The sequence below is a fragment of the Chelonoidis abingdonii genome, chromosome 7 (genome assembly GCF_003597395.2).
Source record: "Chelonoidis abingdonii isolate Lonesome George chromosome 7, CheloAbing_2.0, whole genome shotgun sequence".
NCBI lineage: Eukaryota > Metazoa > Chordata > Testudines > Testudinidae > Chelonoidis > Chelonoidis abingdonii.
Window position 1 is genome coordinate 77,239,418 of NC_133775.1, and position 19,817 is coordinate 77,259,234.

Below are 19,817 nucleotides of genomic sequence, written 5' to 3' on the forward strand. Positions count from 1 at the left end.
TGTGGCACACCAGCGGCTCCGGCAGTGGTGCTGGGATCCTGACCAGCCCCTACTAGTGAGTAGTGTGATGAGCAGCTGACCTCAGTCTCTGTGTCTATGACACCTTGCAAAAGCCACCTCAGGCACTTCAGGATGGCTTTTAAAAATTAGCAGAAATCTTTTTTTTTTTTTCTGAGCAACTAGGGAGCAACTGAACATTCACCCTGGCTCCCATTTTGAGAGAATGGCTTGAAAAGACGCTGACACCAAGAGACTGATAAGAGTGCCCAGGGAATTTTGAGAGTTAGGCTGTTTCTCTCTCAGTTCTCACTGGGTCCTCAAAAGGCTAAATGAAACCCACTGCTTCTGGGAGCTGTAGCAGGAAGTGTGGAATAAATACTCACAAAGCATTGTGATTGCAACAGTGTAGTGTAGTGTTACGATGGATGTGGGTCAAAATGGCAACCATCTGTCTCCCAAAGCAGATTATGTAGTGACAGTACACTGCAGGGTTGGTACCGACAACAGTGCTCTTTACTGGTTCAGCTACCAATGGTGCAGTTTTCCAGGGCAGACGCAGCCTGATTTGCACAAGGTTAAGCAGGTTGTCTAAGGCAGAGCTAGGAACTGAAACATTTCCTTATTGCCAGTCCAGTGTTTTCACTGCAAGACCAAGTTTCCTCTTGCTCTGCTCAGTAACTTAACAAACTTAAGGGCCAATCCTGGACAAGGAATCTTTGAGTAGAACTATCACAAGCCAAATCAGATTTCTCCCAAATCTGGACCTTAGCATCCAAAATCTGGGTGCTTAGCATGAACCCTTCTAAGCTTACTTACCAGCTTAGCTTTGATCTCGCTGCCACCATCCAAGAATTCCAGGGTTTTGGTCCCCTCTGGTCTCCCACCCAGACTTTCCTCTCTGGGCTAACCTGAAAGAACGGATGCAATCTCTTTACATCACATACAAAGAAGCATGTCTCCTTTATTCCACAAAGGGACAAACCCCAAATACAAGGAAACAGAGATGATCCTATCTCTTCCCTCTCCCCCAAGTCCCTGGTGCTGCAGAGCTTACCCTCCGCTAGATCTAACACAAAGGAATTCCCTCCCCTTGTTCCTTAACCTACCAGAGAGAAAACTCAAACAAGTCTTACAAAGAACTTATATATATATAAAAAAGAAAAGACATAAGAATATAAACTCTGCATCAAGATGACAATACAGGGCTATTGCTTATAAGAAAATATGAATAAACAGTCTGATTCAAAAAATATCCAATTTGAAACATTCCAGCAAGTTACACACATGTAAATACACCCAAAACAACATAAAAGCCTATATTGTTTTTCTATCGTACTTACAAGTTGGAAACAGAAGATAAGACGATAGAAAGAACCTTCTCATAGCTGAGAGACAAACAAAAGACTCAGAGTCCAAAAATTCCCCTTCCCTGACTTTGAAAAATCCAGTTTCCTGATTGGTCCTCTGGTGAGGTGTTTGGTTCCCTTTGTTAACCCTTTACAGGTAAAAGAAACATTAACCCTTAGCTATCTATTTATGACAAGAACAACCTTTTATTGGTCAGCCAGGGCATATATCAGTTGAAATGCACAGCTAGAAAATACAGGCCCCTGCTGCATATTCCTCTTACTCCTGCAATGGAGATGAATTATTGTGTGAAGTCCTCTGATCTGTATGATGTGTTGTCAAACTAGATGATCATAATTGTCCCTCCTGGCCTTAATGTATCTGTGGTGCGAGGATAATCGTTTTCCAGCTGGTGTGTAGTCATTTTGACATAGGCAACTTGGTGCAACTATGTCCCTGTCAGGCCACATTAACTGTCAGACTAGCTGTTCTCCAAGTATCAGTGACTGAGTGGGTGTGTGACACGCTTCTGTGGATGTTTATGAACATAAGAACGGTCATACTGGGTAAAGTCAATGATCCATCTAGCTCAGTATCCTGTCTTCCGACCGTGGCCAATTCCATGTCCTTCAGAGTGATCCATCCTTTTGTTATCCACTACCAGCTTCTGGCTAGAGACAGCCAGAGCATGGTGTTGTATCCCTAAGCATCTTGGCTAAAAGTGATTGATGGACCTATGCTCTATAGCTCCATGTGAGGGAGACAGTAGCTCCATATAGACGGAGAAGTAGCAACAAGAGCTCCAGTTTACATGCAGAGGCCGCTGGGAAGGAATAATGGTAAATAATGACTAGTGAGAATGAGGTGGCATTACAAGAACATGTTCTGTGCCAGAGAGAGAGAGTGAGAGTGTATAGAGCTACATAGGCCCAGCTCCTCAAAGGTATTTAGATGCCTTACACTCACTGATTTCCCTTGGGCTGCATGGTTTCGCTGCACTCAGCTAGGCACACACCCATGAGGAGACCAGGAGGGTGCAAGGGGGCTCTGACCCTGCCACCTGCTCTCAACCCTGTGGCAGAGGGCAGCCAGGCTGGCTCTGGCAGTACAGGGCAGGATCGGACCACGCCTGCACCCACGTGACACTGTCCCAGCGGGGCTGGGGCTGGCGTGCAAGGCTGCTGTGTCCTGACTCGTCTCCCGCCACGTGGGCAGATCCCCGCCCTGACCCGGCAGCAAGTCCCTCCCGCGCCAGCTGATACTTCCCCACACGTGCGCCTTGCCCTTTAAGAGCCATCGCTTGGCCTGACGCGGCGTTGCTGAGACATCGCGAGATCCGGGCCTCTCCCTCTGTGACCAGCTCTGCCCCTTCGCGGCCCGGGGAACTACAAACCCCGACATGCGCTGCACGGGGGGCGGAGGCTGTCCGGAGGTAGCCAGCCACTAGTGATGGGGAGAGTGCGGCCTGGTGAGACCAGCCAATGGCGGAGAGGGATCTGAAAGGCGCCGATTGGCGGAGCCGGAGGGTCTCGCCCCCTTTTCTCCTCCCCGCCCTCTCCGGGGTCCCTCGGAAGTGATGTCACAGGCCCCATGTGAGCGGATTGCAACACATGCAGCGCGGAGAGGGGGAGAGAAGCCGGTTTCCTACGTCAGAGCCGCCGCGAGCCCCGAGCCGCCCCCGCCGCCGCGCAGGGAGGAGCCGCCGCCGCTGCCGGGGGGACAGGGCCTGAGGTGAGCGCCGCTCCGGGCAGGGTCGCGGGGCGCGCGGGCCGGGACTAACCGCTGTGCTCTGTGTGTCCGCCGGCCCGGCCGCCGCAGGGAGGAGGAGAAGATGGCGGACGACCCCAGCGCTGCCGACCGGAACGTGGAGATCTGGAAGATCAAGAAGCTCATCAAGAGCCTGGAGGCGGCCCGCGGGTGAGCAGCGGCGGGGAGTGGGCGGGACCGGGGCTGAGCGGGCCCGGGTGGGGTCTTCTCCGTCCCTCCTAGGAGGAGGCGGGCGGCCGCCGCTCCCGCGTGTCCCCAGTGGGGCGGAGGCTCGGTCTCCTCGCTCCGCTGGTCCTGGGGAGCCGGACCCCGCCGCTGGCCTGCGCGGGGCAACATTTGAACCGACCCCGGGCCGGGCGCGAATCGCTCGGGGCAGACCGAGCCCCACCCGGGTGGAGGGGGCCTCGCCGGCGCCAGACGTCCCGGGCAGTGGGGCCCCGAGGCTGCTCCGCCCTGGACGATGGGGGAGCAGGTTACTAGCCGCCCTTCTCTCACCGTGCGTGGCTCCTGCGGGCTGGGAGCGGCACTGCCGCCTCGGGGAGCAAGGCGGGCAGCGAGTGAGGAGCCGGTGGCTGCTCTGCCAAGGCCCAGTACCGCCGCGATCGTGTTATGCTCATCGGTGCTGGAGCCCTCCTGACAGGCCGGCGGCTTCCTGGCTGGAAGGGCCACAGTGCTTAGTGGGCTCTGAAAGCAAAGGTGGCCCTGTATGAGGACGACCAGGGGGACATAAAACATGAGGTGGAATTGATCAAGGTAATTCAATTTTCGTGCCTTGGGCTTTAAATCGCTGAGTCTTCTCCTGCGGACAAATGACTTCTTAATACTCTTTTAAGGGTGTCCTGTAGCTTCCTCTGAAGAACTAAGTACCGAGCGCTGCTGTACAGGATACTGGACTGGATGGCTCCATAGTTTGATCCCATGTAAATTTCCTGTGTGTTGTGGCATTCTCCCTTAAACATTTGCATAGGTGTCTAGATAAAGTTGGGGGTCTAAGACCGTGGGCTCTCCAGATTGCCCAGGAGTTCAGAAATGCGCAACATGTGATGCTTTGGGAGTCCAGATACAAAGAGCATTTTGATGATAACTGAGGGGAAAGGAGGTTTAAGCTGGCTGTGATACTTTAACTAGCTGTTGGCATATACTAATAGCAACTGGATACTTTCTTGGCAGAAAGTAAGCTATCCTGGTATTAGTAGCTTGTAACTTGAGATGTGCACATATCACTAAGTCTGGCAGTTGCCATGTGGTATGCATTTTGGTCAGCCCTGGTTTGAGATGAAGTTCCTAAAAGCTGGCATTTTCTCAGCAGAGCTAAAATGCAGAGGAATGTTAGGTGTGTATAGTGAAGTAGCCATTACATACCCGCACTAAGCTAAACTGAATGTCTGTTCCAGCTCAGGGAGCTGTAAGATACTTTCCCTTCCCTTGCAGTTGTTCCAGTATCACCAGCTGGGAAGGGGGTGGGAGGGGGAGGGGAAGGGAGGCAGGGAAGCTTCAGCTTTCTTTTGCAGCTTCTAATAATCTGTCTAAACAGACTGTTGAAACAAGCAGGTGCCTTCAATGTTTCAGTTGATGTGGGCTGAAAATAAAAATCTTTGTGTTTAAAGGCTGGAGTATTTTAAATGCAAGCAGGTGGGGCTGGAAGGGAGAGTGGAGTGCTCCCTGTAGAGAGACAATGATAAAAGTTTAATTGGAAAAGGAAAGCATGGAATTGATTTTGGGGGGGAGGGGGTAAGAAGTGCAGTATCTTCCTCAAGGCACCATTGTGAGCCTAGGAAATAGGTTTGAGTTGCAGTCAGTAGGTCTATGACTTACTTCATTAAGCAAAAGCTCTCTACAGCTGTTTGCCCATGGAAACACCACAGGTCCTCTGTGTTTTTCAGTGCAGAAGACTAATCCTGTGCATCCAAGGGAAGCCAGGAATCATCTAAATGCTGCCTTTCCTGGTGGCTGCAGAGCATCAAGCTGAGTATTCCAGGGGTGCAGCCCTCCTCTTGAATAGGGTGGAGCTTGGAACACCTAATGGCCCAGTTGTCATGTCAATTGGATTTTAAGAATGTCAGCTTCTAGTCTGGGGGGGTTGCGGAGGCTTGTGCAGATAGTCCTAGTGCTGGGTTGGGTTTTACTCTAGATGCAAGGGCAGTCAGGAGAAAAGGGGGCTCAGGGCTTGACTTTTGCTCAGTTCTTCTGTGGTCAGCTCGGTAGAGTTTTATATACTGCCTCTACTTTCTTTGATGTGAGTGAGTAATGGGAACTTTCCTCTTTACTACCACGGCCAAAAAGTGACTGACTCCCTGTGAGAGAACAAGAACCCTTCACTCCTCCAAAAGCTGGCAGCTAATCCTTCTCAGAAATGTATGGTCACATTGTATTATAAGCCACTGAGTCCATCTGTGCCTCAGGCCCTTTCTCCATTGTTTTTCCTTAACAATTTAGGTGCAAAAAAAAGGAAAATTGTTTGAAGCTTCTTGGCCTGGTTGTTGAAAAGAAGTTCTTCACCCCTTGTTTGACTCTGATGATCTTACAGAGACAAAGTTGATGAAGTGATATCTTTTATTGGACCAACTACTGTTGGTAGAAGAGACAAACTAAGATGTGTATAGTGAAGTAGCCATTACATACCCACACTCATCTAGAACACTGAAAGCCTGTTCCAGTTCAAGAATCTGTAGGATACTTTCCCTTCCAGTTGTTCCAGTATCACCAGTTGATACTGAGCTCTTATTCAGAGCTGTATTGATCTCATGTAGGTTTACCTGGGGGCGGGAGGTTGTTATGGCCCTGGATTAATGTGACTAACCAGCATATTTTTGCTGATTAGCTAGTCTGGCTCCCTAGGAGCCTGAGCTATGTCTACACTGCAACTTGGAGCGAGCCTCCTAGCCCAGGAGGAGTCACTAGTGCTAGCTATGTGAACACTGCAGCCCGGGCAGCTTGGATGCTCAGGCCCACCAAACCCCCCTGAGTCTGAGCTCAGGTGGCTAATCCAAGTCTCTGCTGCGTTTTTAACACATTAGCTCAAGCCCTGCATGGTTGGGAGAGCTATGAGTATTAGAGCTCTTGTGTAGCTAATGAAGATTGCAGTAGGAACCTAAACAGGTATGGGATGGTACAGGTGTGCGCTAGAGTTTCCTGTTAAACTGCTTGTGAAGTCAGCCACTGTGCTTTAGCATCCCTCATTGTTTAGAGAGATGCTGATCATAGTTGGGCTGCATGGAACATTTACTAGCCATCATATACTACTAGCATTCTGGTGCTCAGAGTTTCAAAGTATGTTGGCATAAGCAGGTTTAGTCCAGAAAGGCAGTTCTTTGGATTTTCTTTGTTTGCAGTAGATGGCTGTTGCAAGGGTCAGGAGTGAGAGAACTCAGCTGAGCACAGAAACCATAAGTCTCAGAAAAAAGGCAGCATGGAAACTAGCAGAGTGAATGCAGTTAAGGAAAAGTTTTGCACAAGGGATAATATCCTCTAAATAAAGTGTTGATGCAAAGCACCAGCCTGTGGACTAGAGAAATAGGGACACAGTGGTTGGAAGAGAAGGAGTGTGTTATGTGTTGGCTAATATATAGTAAAATCTTAGTGAAGACTAGGCAGTTTGTTAAACTTGTGCTAGCAGGTCAGGGAAACACTGGATTCTAGCATTCATCTAGCTCTGCAACGTGTTAAACTGCAGCTACCATGTCTTCATTAGGATTTTACTTTGGCTTGGTCTGCACTTAAAAGCTGTTGTCATAGTTACACTGGTCAGGCAAGTAGGGGGAAAAAAGCACACTCTGACAGACACAGCTATGCCAACAAACCCTCTAGTGCAGATGTAGTTGTGCTGATAGAAGAGGGCTTCTGTCAATATAGCTAACGTTGTTCAGGGAGGTGCTGTTCCTATGCTGGCAAACTCTTCTCTGGGTGTAGGGGGTATGCTATGCTAGGCTTATGTTGACGGCTATGCTGGCATAGGTTCCATAGTGTAGCCCAGGGGTTCTCAAACTTCATTGCACCGTGACCCCCTCTTGACAAAAATTACCTGAGCCCTGCTGCCCTGAGTGGGGGAGGGCCATAGCCTGGACCCCACAGGCAGATTGAAGCCCAAGGACTTCAGCCCCAGGCAGGGGGCCTGTAAGCTGAGCACCACTACCCAGGACTGAAGTCCTCAGTCTTTCCCACTAGGAGGTGGGGCTCAGGCTTCTTCCTCAGGCCCCACCAAATCTAAGTCAGCCTGTGAGCCCATTAAAATGAGGTTGTGACCCACTTTGGGTTCCCGACCCACAGCTTGAGAACCACTGGTGTAGGTATACCCTTGGTGTGTGTGTTACCACATGTTAACTAGAGGATCTGAGAGAGAGAGGTCTTTTAAAAATATGTTCACTAACATTGTGTTGTAAAGAGCCTAGTGTAGACAGGACAAGTTATGCTCTAATGTGTTGGTTGCAGGAACCCATAAGTCTATCCCAGTTGAATACATTGTATCTTATACAGCCCCTCAGATGTGATAGGCTCAGCAACTCTTCTCGACTTAGGAGCGCAAAGTCCTTCAGCACAAGAGAATTGAACCAGTGGAACAGGCTTTTCCTGTCCTCAGGAGTCATTTCCTTTCCTTGTGAAGTTGGAGGACCAGCTCTGAGAATTCTAGGATGGGTGCGTGGCAGGCATAGTGCTGGAGAAACAGGGTGATGCAAAGGGCAGGGACTCAGAAGTGCATTAGTAAGAAAGGGTGGAGATGTGGTAAACAGTAACCAAAAGCAATGTTCTAGTTCCATGTGCTGGGTGTTACTGAGGTGGGTCTAGGTCTATACAGCACAAGGTAATAAGAAGACACATGATGATGGTAAAGCTATTCTGGCTCTTTTTTGACCACTTGTAACAGCTCAGTGATATCTGCAGGGTGTTCCCAAAAGGGTTAACATGTGAGTGCGATGCCAGGGAATACTTTTTATCATGTCTGTGAAATAGATGAGGTAAGCAGCAGGGATGTGGCCAGAAAACTGAGGGAATGGAACACAGGATTCCATATTTACCAGATGCTGATTAGACAGAGGCCAGTACAAAAGAGGGGTCCAACCAGATAGGTCTGTGGCAACATCCCAGAGAATACTAGCTCCTGGGAAGGTGGTGGGATTCCTGTCAAGGTGCTGTCTCTGGACTCTGCTCTTTCTCATCAGCATCTGGATAGTAAATACCCATTGAATCAAATTTCTCTTCCCTTTGCTGCTGGAAGGGAACAGCTGTGGTCAGGGAGTGTCTGACGGTCCAAACTAGCCATGTCTTACTATTAGTTACTCCCCTTTCTCCCAAGTTAGATGAGCTGCAGATTTATCTTGTAAAAGTTAATGAGACAGTCTCCTTAGGGAGGTATGAAGGAGGGGAGAGTAGCTATCTGCTTCTTATTGTGAGAGTGAGAGCAGGCAGGGCCTGAAAACCTAGGTACTTGTGATCTGGTGACTAAACTTCTAGCCAGTGGCAGACGGGCTGGGGGCCGGTAAGGTGAGTGTAATACCCTGGAGAGAAACCCAGCCCCATGTCATCTCCAGCTGGGAGGGAAGGGGAGAGTGCTGAAATTCTCTTCTTTGAAAAAAGAGCAGGAGTACTTGTGGCACCTTAGAGACTAACATTTATTTGAGCTCCTAGCTGCTGCAGCAGTGGGATGGTGTCTCCGCTCCTCTAGCCATTCCTATCCTCTGTGGTCTGGCTGTGCAGAGGGCAGAAGAGAAATGGTATTGGCCACTGTACTCCTCCCTAGCCTCTTTTTATTTGGTTGATCCTCTTCCATCCCTCCCCCTTTGAAAACTTCCCTTGCCTGCCTCTGTGGCTGCTCACAGCTTTCCCATTAGCAGCATAAAGCTGACACGATATTTGAATTTTCTTGGTGACCAGGGCACTGAACTAGATAGCTGTGAAACTGCCAGACTCATTAACTTCAACTGTTGCTTCTTGGTAAACTGAATAATGGCTCAGTTTCTGCAAACTGTCTTTATCATGCTTTTATCAAACTAAGGTGATGCCGCCATCCCCTCTTGTGGGGGAGGGGGGCGAATGGATTTTCAACCACAGAGTAAGGGGTACCAAGGAGGGCTGATAGACGAACTGTCCTTCTTACAGAAAGCAGGAGCACTGATGATGTGAGCATGATGGCCACCTGAAACCATCAGATAAACTGAGGGTATTGGGGGAAGGGAGACGATTTGCTAGCTAGTCCAGTGTTCATCCTCACGATCATCTTCAACAACTGCATTCAGGACTGCTGAGCCTGTGAACCTTGTGTGAATCCATCCTTACAGGGCTGGAAGAGAAGGGTGATGGAGGGACAGCTGTAGTGAAACTGCACCTGCAGGGCCTATAAGCCCTGCTCTGGCCAAACATCTGGGCAGCTCTGCACCCAAGTAGAGGGATTCCCTTTCAGGGGAAATAGTTCTTACTAAATGTCGTTGAAATGGGGGGCAAAGCAGAAATGTGGAAGGAGTGTTGTGGGGGCTGATATGGTCTGCCAACACAAGTAAGGCTGACAAATAGATGGGTAAGAATTGAGGCCAGTAGCTGGTGAAGTGACTGTGGAATACTTACCGGCCCATGATAAATCAGGTTTGCATGTCTTCCAAATTAGTAAATAGCCTTAAAGAGAGGGGTTCACTTGGGAACTAAAGCAGATACTTCCTTTCGTAGCAAGAAGAGAAATAGATCTGTTCAGAAGCAATTCTGCACCTAATCCTAAAAACTAAACCAGCCGTGGAGTGAGAGGGGGCAGCTTAGTGATCATATCATCACCATGAAGACAAAGCAATGCAGGCTCTTGCAGGAAGATGCATGCTATCCAGGAGGTCTCTTCATGTCTTACATGTAGGAAAATAAACACAGGGTAAATACAAAGTGAGATAAAAAGATTGAGGTTCAAAGGTGCATGCAGGAGCATCTGCAAAATAGCACAATTAAGAGCTGTCCTGTTTCAAAGCTGGTTATACTTGAACACTAGCTGGGTGACTTATAACTTAACAAAGGTGGTACCCAGTATGTGTTGCAAAAAGCTGCCAGTGTTTCTGAATTTTCCTGTGGCTCATCAGGCAACTTACTGACCCATGTGGAATGGCCCAGTTACAGGAGTAGCCTCAGGCTGCCATCGGTTTCCAGCCCTGTGTGACACTAATTGAAATCCGTTCTGGGTAACAGCACGTTGTCAAAGCTAGGAGAGCTTGAATCAGGTTTACATGCATTTTTTTGGTGCATGTTTGTACCATGCCAGTCTTGTGAGCTGGCAAAACTTCGTGGGCCCCTTGGACGTTCACATACCCTGCTGGCTCTGGAGAAAAGGCAGATTTAATATTGGCATGACGGGTCTCTTAACAAATGACCCATAACTTCTATTAAGTAGTGAACGGCTGATGTTATGCTCCTATGTGAATGAGTGGATGCTCCAATTTGTGTGAGATGTCCCTTTACACCTTGGCCTAGTTCCTGTCCTGTGTGAGGGCAGGGCTCTAGCTAAAGGAAAAGGTTCAGTAGGGGCATGCTGGCATTTTGTTGGCATGCACTGGAGAGACAGTCTTGTCTCTGTTTTGATGAATATAATAAGGAATATATCAAAATTCAGCAGCATGAGTATTTAAACTACTTATTGAAAAAACAGCTCTTTCTGGCTGTAAATGGTTCACTCTACCAATTGCAGGCATAGCATAAGGCCTTGTTAACACTGGGCTATTCTGCCTCAACTACATTCATCTAGTTAATGCAGTACAGCCCTCCTTAGTGTGGATCCCCCCGGCTATTCCTGTATTGGGTGAGTGGGTAGGAGAACTGGTATAAGACACCTTTTTATCAGTATAATTGCACCCACATGAGGGTTTGTACTGGTATTGCTATTTCAGTAACCACCCCCAGCAACTGACAGTTATACTGATCAACATTCAAGTGGAGGCCAGGCATAAGAAGGAACAAGCTGCAGTATCCTTTCTCATTTGCGCGCACACTTCTGGTCATACACCAAGTAAATGTCGCTTAGCGCTCCTCCCACAACCAAAGCCCTTGCAGCCTGAATTTCCATCTTGACCCTGCCCCACCTCTGGATCCTGGTGAGCAGGAGCTGGAAAACTTACTATGTCAGTTTGAATAGTAAACTTTCCCAGTCCTGAGTCTGCAGCTTCTGCAGAATCTCAGCTTTCCTCTTAGCATCCCTTGTGGTTGTGGAAAAGTTCCCAAAGGTGAGCGGGAGTGTAAACAGTTCTGTCTTCTTGAGCCTGCACTGCAGCCATCCAGCTCCAGTGTTTGTGCTGCTGCTGTTTAGAACTCTGTCAAAATGCAGCAAAGAGCAAACTGACCAGAGCCTTGTCCCTTGGTTCTGCTGCTGTGCATACAGCCAGGCGTAGCAAAGCAAACTCTGAGCAACAGAGGCCAACAGCGACAGAGTCCTGTGGCACCTTATAGACTAACAGACTTTTTGGAGCATAAGCTTTCGTGGGTGAATAAAAAGTCTGTTAGTCTATAAGGTGCCACAGGACTCTTTGTCACTTTTTACAGATCCAGACTAACACAGCTACCGCACTGATACTAGAGGCCAACAGTAGACTGCTCACTGAGGAGAACCTGAAATCTGAGACTGGGGAAGGCTGGGTTAGGAGACACTAGCAAGTTGAAGAGCTTTGGGACAGGAGAGGATCACATAGAACAGCAGCCAGAGGGAGGGAGGGAGGTATCTGTATCACACAGGCTACAAAATTCTCTGAGGATGGGACCCTGATAGGAATCCCAGCGGGAGGGAAGTGTGGTTTGGCTTATCACCTAGGCACTGCCCCTGGGCTATATAGCCCCTTATTCTGATGTAATCTTGTGCAGTTTAGGTGACAAACTGCACTCTCTGTGAGGGGTGAATTTGAGTGGGAGATGGAGGAGGAGAGATTAGCAAAGTTAGAAGAGCAGGGTTGAAAATTCAGGGGAGGGAGATGTAGAAGGCAATGTATGGTGGGGAACAAAAGGGGTTTAAGGTGATGGAGAGGAATGATGGACAGTGGAAATAGCAGAGGAAAAGATAGTGCCAAGATGTGAAGGCAGGAAGGAAAAGCATATCTAATGGCATGCGAGGGGTGGGTGAAACAGGCTGGATCTTAAAAATGCAGTAAAAAGTTGACAGTTGTCCTATTTGCAGTCATCTCACAGCAAGACTTTGAGAGAGGAGTATGGCAAAGTGCACATTTGCTGAGGCTGCTTTCCAAGCCCTGTCTCCCTTTCTGGGCTGGAGGGATTTGCAGCCCCCATCACAATCTGTCTTGAGGCTTGCTAGGGAAGGAAACGGGACTCTGGAATGTCTGTGTGGCCAGAGGAGTGCAGAAAGGAGATAAAGGTACTCCCGTCTGCACAGTCTCAGAGCATGTCTGCTTCCAAGCATCAAGCTTTAGGCATCATTATCTCACTAACTGAAACCCCTCCCATGCACTGAACAGGAATCTGGAATTGTGACATGGTGGGTTCACCTTTAATAAAACCCCTTTGCCTGTACTTGCATCAGGGTTGGGCTAGTTCCAAAGTAAATGACTCCATATTCAACCTGAGAAGGCTTGAGTTAGGTCCCAAATATTTGACATTTCTCTGCCAGGAATACTACATGAGTCGCCTTACTGAAGGGAAAATAAGTTTCTTGTTTTGGGCTGAGGGTCCCTCAGTCAAGTCTGCAGCATGTGAGAAAAGTTCTGTTTCTTATCTCTCCTGAAGGCTCACCTAAATCTGTTCTTTAATAGAGATGTTGCTTAGCTCCTAGGAAGTTCTCTCATCTACCAGAGCAGTAAATATTCAGAGAAGTGCATTAAAAGTCGTACAATTGACGGTGATGACTATTAACCTTAAGGAGAAGCTTTAGACTCCATAACTTAAGTTTCATAATCATTAACCTAATTCCTGTCCGATCAGTCAGCTTTTTAGCATTTCTGTAAATCTCTCTGCCTTTGCGTACAGTGTCCTGCTGCTATGAGCTCTGTAGAAGGTAGAGCAATGGCTATTGTCCTGTTAGTGAGATGTTGCAGGTTAGCAAGAGACACTTTCTCCTTGAAGAAAAGGTATAGGACTAAAACTGACAGTCAGACAAACTTGTCCTGTTAGCTTGAAGCAGAAGGGATCTGTTAAGAGGCACCCATGAAAGTAGACTTCCTTACTTTATGGTTACTCTTGTGCTCTATTTGGATTGCTAAACAGCAACTTCAGTTACAGTGTATAAAGAGTGCTTTATGAAACCTGATGTTGGCCATCTTTGACCAGAAGCCCATCAAACCTAGGCTGTTTACCCCAGGCTGAAGAGAGGGCTAAATGTATGTTGTGTGAGCTGGCCCGCTCTTGATAAGTGTTTGCAGAAAGACAGCATAGGGTGTGGCCCTTTTGTGGTAGCCAGACTTCAGGTTAGAGGAGGGGTTCTCAAACTTCATTGTGCCGCAACCCTCTTCTGACAACAAAAATTACTATAAGACCCCAGGAGGGGGGACTGAAGCCTGAGCCGTCCTGAACTCCGCCGCTCTGGGTGGGTGGTCCAAAGCTGAAGCCCAAGGTCTTCAGTGCTGGGGAGGGAGAGCTATAGCCTGAGCCCTGCCGCCTGAGCCCTGCTGCCCCAGGCTGAAGCCCTAGGGCTTTGGCCCTGGGCAGTGGGGCTCAGACTTTGGCCCCAGGCCTCAACAAGTCTAACACCAACCCAGGCAACCCTGTTAAAATGGGGTCCCAACTCACAGTTGGAGAACTGCTGGGTTAGAGCAAGGTTTTGCATCCCTACCCCTCCTGACTAATAGGCACTGATGGATCTATCCTCCATTAATTTTCTAGTTCTTTTTTGAACTCTGTTATGGTCTTGACCTTCATAACATCCTCTGGCAAGGAGTTCCGGAGCTTGACTATGCATTGTGTGAAGAAATATTTCCTTTTGTTTGTTTTAAACCTGCTGCCTATTAATTTCATTTGGTGACCCTTAGTTCTTGTGTTAGGAGGAGGAGTAAATAGCACTTCCTTATTTACTTTTTCCACACCAGTCATGTTTTTATAGACTTCTATCATATCCCCCCTTAGTCATCTCTTTTCCAAGCTGAAAAGTCCCAATCTTATTAATCTCTCCTCATATGACAGCCGTTCTGTACCCATAATCATTTTTATTGCCCTTTTCTGAGCCTTTTCAATTCCAATATATCTTTTTAGAGATGGGGTGACTACATCTGCACACAGTATTCAAGATGTGGGCGTACGATGGATTTATAGAGGCAATATGATATTTTCTATCATCTTATCTTTCCTAATGATTCCCAACATTCTGGCCGCTCTTTTGACTGCCGCTGCACAGTGAGTGGATGTTTTCAGAGAACTATCCACAATGACTCTAGTTACTCAGGAGGAGTGACACACATACTCTTAGCTTATTTGGTCATGTGTATTGTTACTCAGCTGTGCACCTAGGTTAGTTGGATGCTGGCCCTTGTGTTGTCCTTAGGCTTAAGAGTTAAATATGCAAATAGCTGAGTGTCTGCCATTCACCCCTGGGAGCTGATTCTGTCTAAGGCAGCATTACGCTTTTATAAATGAGAGCTTGCCTTCTGCAGTCTGTCATGGAGCTGGATAAATATAAATCTACGGGGTGGGTGTCTGACACCCCTGTTCTAACTAGTCTTCCTGGACAGCAGCTTTCCTTGTGCCATGTGTCATCCTGCAGGAACTTGTAACTGTAAAGGGGAGCTGGCCATTTGTGTATTGCCTCTCTTGCCTGTCAATTTCAGAAGTGTTTCTTTAGGCTTTTTCCTTCCCCTGCTCTTAACTTTTCTATTGAGCTATGCTAACAGTGCAGATGTGCTCCAGGACACATTGCTGCATGTCTTTCATAGCTGATGCATTGGCAGTCAGTGTAAAGAACTCTCTGGGTCCATTTGATTGCTAAGCTCTGATGCCTGTGGGTTTGGGAAAACTACACCACATGTCAAGGAAAGGACTTTAAGAGAAGCGTTTGGAGCGATCTGTGTGCCCTGTAATCTTCCTTCACAACGGTGCATGAGTCAGTACCAAACAGCATGGTTCTTGCAAAGAGCATCATTCACGAACAGATCATCACTGAAACTGACTTTTATCTGAAAGATAGACGAAGCGAGAGGTGGGAGTGGGAAACTGAGAAGGGGACAACTTTCTGTGCCTACCGGTGAGTGCTTTGCAATCAGGTTGCTATTCCCTATGTACCCCTGAGGCCTAAACATCTGAATATGCAAATCTGGCCACCTTGCTTCAGTCATTCAGGGTACATCTTGCACCAAACCGACTGGCCTAATAGTGTAGTGCAGCTAAAATCTTTTAAAGTTGGAAAGTACAGTAATTGGTGACAGAGTATGGTGGCAGAACAAAGTCTGCTAGTGAGTCATCAGTGTCTGAAATATAAAAGTGTTCACATGGGTTACCAATATCTGCGTCACTGCCCCAGAAGAACCCTGGTGCTCCAGGCCTGCAAGTTTCCACTCAGAATATGCCCATACCTTGTGCTTTGAAATCCTTGGCTGAAAGGTGAATACAGCAAAGTGGCAGTAACTAATTCAGCTTCTGCTCCCCTGTATGGGAGCTATAGGATATAGATAGAGCACTTTACCCACCACTGAAGTGCAGTGACCATGGGCAGATCAGTGGTTCTTTACCGTCATACGTCAGTGCTCTGCAGCAGTACGTGGGCAGCCAAAAATGCCATAGGCCGCTGGAATGGCAGAGCATTCAAGGCACCAAAATGGAATTACCTGAGCTGGGATCTAGTGAGGAGACAAAGTGTGGCAGAAGTTGTCAGAGCAACAGTTGCAGCTTAGGGACTTCCAGAGGGGTGGACGAAGGGAAGAAGCCAACCTAGAGGCTGCGAAGGGGAGTTAGTGGGTCTGACATGTCACAAGAGCCTAGCAGTGGCACCTGGCCTAGTTCCTAATGGATGGAAGTATGAAGAGGTATATGATCTGGTTCTTCTGTCGCCTCTTCCATTCCACCCCCACCCTCCCGAGAGATGAGCCATGCATGCTAAGTGCAGGAGTTAATGCTGGCAGCAGGTCAGAAACTGCTCAGGGGAAGCATTGCCTCTGGGTAATATCTTACTGAGTCTAAACAGTCTCACCTCTGCTCCTTCACTCAACACCCACCTGTCGTATCCTTGTGGGGCTCTCTCCCACAGTCTGGAGTGAGGTCCCTGCCTAGACAAGGAGTTGGGGGGCGAAGAGCCTTGTCACTTAGTGTCTCTTGCTTGTCGATCTCAGTGCTTGGCTCCCCAGCTTGCATCTAAGGGTTGTACAGCAGCTGGTAACTGTTCTCCCTGCTGCCCTCCAGAACTCCCCTCCATAGGGGGAGCATCTCTTCCCTAAGGCAGTCCTGGTGGGACAGAGGAAGCAGGGGAGCTTGGACAATCCAGTTGGTCCATGGTGTGGCATCTCTGTTTAGTGCTGCCTAATCTGGCACATGGGGTTGAGCAAGAGCAGAGATCGAGTTTACATGGCTGGGGATGAGAACTATGTTGTGGGATACTGGGCCCAAGCTGTCACTTAAGTCTACAGTGCTGTTAAGCTGCTTTAGTTTGCCACAGGGTGGAGTGGGGCACTACAGGGAAGCTGGGGTACTAGCTTTGTACAGATCAGAAGTGCCTTTCAGGTCAAGGAATTCCATTTCCTTCAAGTTCCCATTCTCCCTCATTATACCCAGAGCTACGGTTAGAGAAGGAATGGATCAGACTCCTGTCACCACAATCCCAAGCATATGATCCTTCTCTTTCCCATCTGCTGTTGGATACTTGATCCCAACTTCCTTCCACCTAGCAATTGGCCCTTTTCTCGGTAGTTGAGCAGAGCATTCCACGTGGTCCAACGAAGATGCTGCACAGAATGCTAGCAGCTCCCGCAACCTTTGGAAGGACGCTGTCCAGAACATGGGGTGGTGCTTTGCGTCTTGGTGCACTTGAGAAACCCACACAAAACGGCAATGTATTGATGCAAGAGAACATGAGGTTCTTACTGAGTCTATATTGAGAGTTGCAAAACATTTGCCACTTACAGTGAATAAATGCTCCAGATGACCTGGGTTTGAGCTCAGCCTGCATTTGGGGCCCATCAGTTGTTGCTTGAAACTGGCCCTGTCCAAACTATTAGCTAATTTCTTTGCTCTTTTTAGATATCTGTGAATCGTTTGCTGCTCAAGGGACACTTCAAGATTCTGATTACTTAGAATGGATCAATGGCATTTTGCCTGTTGCTGATTATCTGAGACCATCTCAGGAAGGGCCAGTTCTGTAGAAAGCATTTTCACTTCCCTCCATGGAGGCTGTGTTAGTTACTCTCTGGCAGCAGATTATACCGGCTAGTTGAAGACTGAGCCAGGGCTTTCTGTTATTGGGTGCGTTTCAAAGTGACGTTGGTCTGACAGGCTCTGAATGGGTTTGTGCAGTGGCTACTTGAGACTGCTTCTCCTTGTTTCCGTGGCGGTGCTGGTGCCTATCTGGGAAATGTTTGCCCTATCTGCATGGACTCCAAAGCATGACATTCAGGGTACCATGTAGGTAGGATAGCATTGTCAGGTACTCCTCCCATAATGCTAGGTGCAGAAAACAAGACTGAGTACAAATGGGGCATTGCCTAGTTAAGGGTGACTATTCAGTAAAATGGTGTATGTGTAACAGATTTAACAAGAAAACCAAGACTAGCAATGATTTTATTGAGATTTGTTTTTGCAAAATCCACGTTGAAGAACACCCATCCAGCGCTCTGAACATAGGAAAGTAAAGGTAAAGTAAAACTCCTCCAGAGCAGCAGCAGCACCTCTTCCTCCCACCCTACCATAAACCCTTAGATTCTGAGCCATGTGGCCAGCATGCGTTGTATTTTCCCACTAAACACCAGACCAGCCCTCAACCTTTGTTCACGCAGTCTCTACTTTGTGCCAGGAAGGTCAGCAAATTCAGGCTATTTCAGACCTTCAGGGGGCCAGAACGTTCCAAAGGAAAGGAGGAGGTCTTACAGGACTGCCAGCAGCTTCTGAGCAAGGGGATCAAGCTCAGGGGCCTCATTGCAGCTGTGGCAGTGTGGCAGGGGAGAGGCGAGGCAGTGTCAAGTCAGAGAGTTTCCAGATATTGTATATGTGCAGAATCCTGCCTTTTCTGAGCCTTCCTTCCCTACTAATATAGCATTCCTTGTTTTTGCCATATTGGATTCTTGAATTTCACGGACACTTGTTGAGCCTCAAAGACCTGGAGGCCAGTGGTGCCTATTCATCATTCAGAAATGTGAACATCTGAATGAACTTGCAGTACTGACTGATGGAAGCCGTGCACTGAAAGTTTCAATCTCCCATTTGGCTATGGGACATGTGCCGCAGTGAGGCATAACCTGCAAGTCAGTTATGTATGGCAGTGGGGAGTTCTTCTGCCCAGCCCGTTGCCACCACATTAAACATGGAGGGACTTTGCTTGTATTCTCTAATCACTTTTGGGGGAGAAAACACATAGGTACATACAGGAAGGTGACTCTTCTGATGGCAGTATCTGGGCCTGACTGTTCTGTAGAAAGTCTTCCAGCAACAGTATGTAGCTAGGATCACTTATCTGCATATCTTGTTCGTGGCTCTTACAGTTAAAGAAATAAGGGCTAAGGCCAGGTCTACACTGCGACTTTAAATCGGTTTAATGGCCGATATACCGATTTAACGCTGTATCCGTTCACATGACGTCGTCATTAATATCGATTTTACCGCCTCCTTAAATCGATTTCGGAACTCCTCCCAAACGAGAGGAGTAGCGCTAATTCGATAGTGATAACTCGGATTAGGGTTCGTGGGACGGAAATCGATGTTATTGGCCTCGGGCGGTATCCCAGAGTGCACCACTGACCGCTCTGGAAGCAATCTGAATCGGATGCAGCGGGAGTAAACAGGAAAAGCCCCGCGAACTTTTGAATTACTTTCTGTTGTCCAGCGTGGTCTGATCAGCAGCTGGCGATGCAGTCTCAAATCCAAAAAGAGCTCCAGCATGGACCGTACGGAGATACTAGGTCTGATCGCTGTATGGGGAGACAAATCTGTTGTATCCTGCTCCGTTACAGAACACGAAATGCAAAGCGTTTGAATAAAAAACTGCAGGATACACAGCGCTGCGTGACAAGCGTCGGGAAACAGAGATCAAATGGACGCTCATGAAGGGAGGGAGGGGTACTGAGGACTCCCGCTATCCACAGTCCACAGCAGTCTCTGAAATTATTTCATTCTTGGCTGAGCTCCAAATGTCTGTAGGTTCAAACACAGTGTCTGGCGTGGTTCAGGAACAGCTCCTCAGTTTATTTCCCCCCCCCCCCACAAGTGAAAAAAAGGAAAGATTGCTGTGCTATGGCGTTTGCTCATGCACTCTACGAAAAAGGCGCAAAGGGTTGTCTGCTGCCTTCACAAAGGGAGGGGTGAGCTGTACCCAGCACCACTGGGCAATGTTTTCTGCCCATCAGGCACTGTGCTCTCAACATGGAAGTGGAACATATGGATAGCTGAGGAACAGCTACCCACAGTGCACCGCTCCTTAAATCGATGGTAGCCTTGGACCAGGGACGCAAGCAATCGATTTTGTGATTGCACTGTGGACGCGCAAACCCGATTTTATAACATCGGTTTTGTAATATCGGTTTAAACTACTTCGAATTAATCGTGCAGTGTAGACCTAGCCTTAGAGTAGCCCTTTGAGAATATTGCTCCCAGCTTTTACTACCTTCAACTAAAGCAAG

General features: G+C 48.1%; 1 protein-coding gene across 1 annotated transcript in view; it reads left to right on the forward strand.

Annotated features, from left to right (window-relative positions):
• Positions 1-2,927: 2,927 nt before the first annotated feature.
• ETF1 (eukaryotic translation termination factor 1) overlaps positions 2,928-19,817 on the forward strand; it is a 37,489-nt gene continuing 20,599 nt past the window's right edge. The window contains exons 1-2 of the mRNA XM_075068061.1: positions 2,928-3,078; positions 3,166-3,264. Coding sequence (XP_074924162.1) covers positions 3,179-3,264 — 86 coding nt within the window. The 5' untranslated portion in view covers positions 2,928-3,078; positions 3,166-3,178. The remainder of the gene's footprint in view (positions 3,079-3,165; positions 3,265-19,817) is intronic.